Source organism: Lactuca virosa, chromosome 2 (assembly GCF_052849685.1).
Source record: "Lactuca virosa cultivar CGN04683 chromosome 2, Lactuca_virosa_CGN04683_v6, whole genome shotgun sequence".
In the NCBI taxonomy this organism is placed as follows: Eukaryota; Viridiplantae; Streptophyta; class Magnoliopsida; order Asterales; family Asteraceae; genus Lactuca; species Lactuca virosa.
This window is the reverse complement of record NC_136427.1, coordinates 219,198,255-219,202,378: the sequence shown is the minus strand read 5'-3', so window position 1 is coordinate 219,202,378 and position 4,124 is coordinate 219,198,255. Positions and strand designations below refer to the sequence as shown.

At 32.5% G+C, this 4,124-nt stretch overlaps 1 protein-coding gene across 7 annotated transcripts; it reads left to right on the top strand.

Moving 5' to 3' along the window:
• Window positions 1-316: 316 nt before the first annotated feature.
• LOC145160232 (uncharacterized) lies at window positions 317-3,892 on the top strand. 7 transcript variants are annotated; one of them, XM_079079350.1, is made up of 8 exons: window positions 317-422; window positions 517-704; window positions 1,503-1,632; window positions 1,977-2,047; window positions 2,474-2,900; window positions 2,991-3,272; window positions 3,339-3,393; window positions 3,475-3,806. In XM_079079350.1, the coding sequence occupies exons 2-5, from the start codon at window positions 531-533 to the stop codon at window positions 2,531-2,533; spliced, it is 435 nt and encodes a 144-aa protein (XP_078935476.1). In that variant the 5' UTR covers window positions 317-422; window positions 517-530; the 3' UTR covers window positions 2,534-2,900; window positions 2,991-3,272; window positions 3,339-3,393; window positions 3,475-3,806. The 7 variants fall into 7 exon arrangements, with proteins under 7 accessions (XP_078935476.1, XP_078935480.1, XP_078935474.1 ...); XM_079079348.1 differs by having other exon boundaries at window positions 350-704; window positions 3,475-3,687; window positions 3,760-3,892; XM_079079353.1 differs by having other exon boundaries at window positions 350-704; window positions 2,474-2,540; window positions 2,854-2,900.
• The last annotated feature ends 232 nt before the right edge of the window (window positions 3,893-4,124 follow it).

The following is a 4,124-nucleotide window of genomic DNA, read 5'->3' as shown; positions in this document are numbered from 1 at the left end:
GTCAAAAGTGTTCAAATGAGGGTGGGGGTCTCATATTTATAGGGGTTTTCATGGTCGGTGGTGGGGGTCCACCCGACGCTGGCCGTAAACGAGTGTACGGCCGTACACGAGTTTACGGCCGTAAACTCACTAAGGTCGGAAATTGTTTGATTTTTCGAGAGATTCGGGTTTTTCGTGTGATTTGGTTCCGACTCGCATATATAAATTTAATTATATAAAACTAGATGATTTTCTAAATCAAGAAGTTTAACGGAAAATTAATAAAATTCATATTTTATTAATGGAAATCGTATAACAGAAACGAAAAAAGGTTTACAAAGGTTCCTGTCAGATTTGGCTTTGGATCTTGCATCACACGTGTAGATTTGTCGAAAGATTTTAGCATCACACCGTTTCTTTCAATATCGATTTGTGATTTCTAGGTAGCAAAATATGCGCCTTTTGCTCTCCGATCAAATGTTTATCTGCTTCACTTTGATTGTCGATTGATTTGTGGTTTCCGTTCGTATGCTTCAGAAGGAAAAGAAACAATGCAGCCTCCATTCTTCTCTTGTCGCCTCCTCTGGCGATTCCCTATTCCTTGTGCATCGATTGCTTGCTGCCGACATCCATCGTCGGATACAGTCGCACCCACAACACCGGCGACCGTCACACATCACAGATGCGATTCAAGTACGATTTTCTTCATCTTTTCTTGCTTTCAGGTAAACTGTATTTTGCTATTCTCTATTTTCCTTTTTCCTATGATTTCAGTTCAAATCGAAATCATATGTGTTTGTTGAAATCAAAATCTGAATGGTTTCTGCTAATTTTAGATGTATGCCTTCAATTGTTATTGTTTTCGTTGAACTCCATTTTGCCTGCTCTCGATTTTCTTTTTTCCCCTTGAAATTACCTGCTGTCACTGCAATGGTGTATTAGTGTATCTGTTCAATTGTTTTCTGATGGGTCATAATTGTTCAATTGCTACCTAATTGCTGCTGTTCATAGCAGGAAATACACATTGTGTTCATAACATAAACATACATATTGTTTTGAATGATAAAAGGAAGCCCTTTTGGTAACACATCAAGATGTATTATCAGTTTTGTGTTTTGATCTGTAGGTTCTTGAATTTTTTAGATTATGAATTATATGTTGCTGGTGGAATAGGTTACCAGTTTAGGTTGGAGTTAAAGATTGATCTTCCTCATTGTTCTACCTTCTATATTAATGGTGTTGGGAGTGATGATAAAAGTATGTGGTTTGAGGGTGTTGAACACAATAATCATAAAACAGTTGAGTTCTAATATTGGTAATCAATGTTTTCCTTTCATCGATTATGTTCTACCTTACCAGAGATTGTTCCTTTCTTTTTGATGTTATTGTGGGTTCTAATCCAAAACCATAGTAACAACTGATATTGGTAAACTCATGGTAAAATTATTTAATTCTTTTTTAAAGCGTATTCATCATTCATTCATTCTTGCTAAAAATTGTATTTTTTTAATATTTAAATTTAGGTACTACAACTGGATCAATGTGGGAGGTGTTTACTAGAAAAGTTATATCTCCATTGCAAATCTGAAGTCATTACTGCACTATCAAACTCCTTTCTTTTACCCAGAAACAAACCAAATCATTTATCATCAGGTATTTAGTTTTGAAAACCGTTTGAAGCACCAACAACTCTTTTTCTGATTTTAGTTTTGACTTCGTTTGATTATTAGGAGTTGCTTCATCATAAAAGTGACATTCATATTCAAAAGATAATAAGTTTAGTGTATTGTTGCAATTTTAAAGGCTTTTTTGGGATTATGATAGTTGTTAAAATTAAAAATTTATGTTTTATATTGGTGTGTGCTTGGATGTTCGAATAAATGGAGATCAACATTTAAGCTTTTCATTTTTTCCTGTGGATTCTGATCATATATCATTTATGTCTATTAGTCTATATTTTCTGGTATATAATTTTGATTAATGCTACAATATTGCAGGTTTAGTGGTTTCACTTCATAAATTCTGGGTATTTTTGTTACCGGACCGGACCAAGACATTGTCAGTGAAGGTACCCCGGGCCGGGATTTAAAGTTTTTTTTAGCTTATCAAGAAATTACTCCACAAATTAGATTTCCCAAAATGCCCTTGCTATATCTTCTCTAATGAAACATTCCTGCACGCTTATATTATTTTAACTATTTGCCATGTATATGTTATTCTAGCTCATTTTATCTACTTTTTTCTATTTTGGTTGAAGAATATCTACAACTACAAGTGATCAATTAATTGGTTTTCTACGAGGCTGTCATACTAATTGCAATTGGATTTAGGGCTTCCTGTTTAGCTTCCTACTTATGAGTAATATGTTTTAGGGGACTTTTCTGAAATTCATTGTCATTGTGGTGTCGTAAATTCATCACAGTTGGGAACTACATGTAATTTCCTAAAATATCCTCATTTATTTTGTTGTAATGTTCGATTGATTAAATTACAGGGATCACTTTTAAAGATTTGTAGAGCTTTCAAGAGTAATTTGTCTGGTTCAGAAAGATAAAAAGAAGGTTCAATTTCATTGTTTTTTTTTTTATTTTCTATTTGCATACTTCCAGTTTTGGTCTCATTAAGTGAGCTTACAATCCGTTGCTTTTAGATACTTTTTCACCAACTTAATTGACACATCATTCAAATCAATTTATTGAAAGATTCTTTTATTATTATCTAACACGTCTTCAAAGGGCAATGGTTGATTATACGTTTTGTAAGGTGGAAAACCCATTTTGTCAACTGCTTTGGAAACTGATTCAGTTTCCTTGAATGAAAGTTTAAGAGATTAATTTTGAGATCGTTAATGCTGATGGAGGTGATTGCATCCAGAACAGGGCACAACTATAATTTGGTTTCAAGAAAAGCCCAACAAGCAGGTGTGTATATATATATATATATATATATATATATATATATATATATATATATATATATATTTATATATGGTTTTTATAATTTTTTCCTAGCTTGGAGGAGGTCTGAAGGTTGAGAAGTTGCCGAAGGCAGATAATCTGAAAAAATTATATCCCAGTAGGCATTCTCTCATTTATGTAAATGACTGAAATACCCTTTGCCCACTGCTGTGTTGTACTGTGTATAAATTATAAAATTGGGGTTATGATCTGGTGCGACATACAGTTCTTTGGGGACTTGGTTATTGCTACTCCTGATATTTATCAAGTTACACTTGGGCCTGAAGCAGATTTTGTATTGTTAGCAACTGCTGTCTTATGAGACTACATTAAAAGGTTCAATCTATCTTACCTTTCTTTTTTTATGACTTCATTATTTTATCCAAATTTTATTACCTTCAGCTCGGATGTGGTCAACTTTGTTACAAACCAACTTCGGGAACATGGAGATGTGCAGGTAATTAGTTTCCATGAAATAGTTTTAAAGAAAAACAAAAGTTTATAAAATCTTTATTATTTGTTTACCAATATATTGTAGGCTGCATCTGAACCTCTAGCTCAAATGGCCTTGCTATGTAATGAATTTCGTACATATTTTCACCTTTTGATCACGAGTTTCTCGACACAAAGAACGTGATTGATTACATTGGAGAAGATGGGCCATTAGTGGTTTTAGATCCTTTAAAACATCATAAAGATGAAAAAAAGTTGTTTCAATTCAACCGTGTTTTTGGTCCAACTGGTACTCAAGGTAATAATAAAATTCAAACATTTTTCCACAAGTCTAGAACCTTCTGTTGACTAATGTTTTGACTTTTATAAGAGGAGGTTTTTGCTGACAAGAGAAAAAAAACGAACACTTGGCGCGCATGATTCCCCTCTAGTTAGTAGTAACCATAAAAAAAGTTTCATGTAAAAGCACCTTTAGACCCGATCTACATACCTTTCATTCTTTATTTTTTATGTGTCACGTTAACTTTCCTCTCACTCTCATTTCACTATTCAAAACATAAGAAATGGTCACCTTTCACTTCCTTTTATTTTTTTATTTTAAAAAAATATATATTTATAATACAAATATTATACTATTTTTGTAGGGAATTAAAAACCATAAATTTTAATATATTTTTTTTATAATTTTTTAGTATATATATATAATTAAATAAAAATTGAAAAAAAAAAGAAATG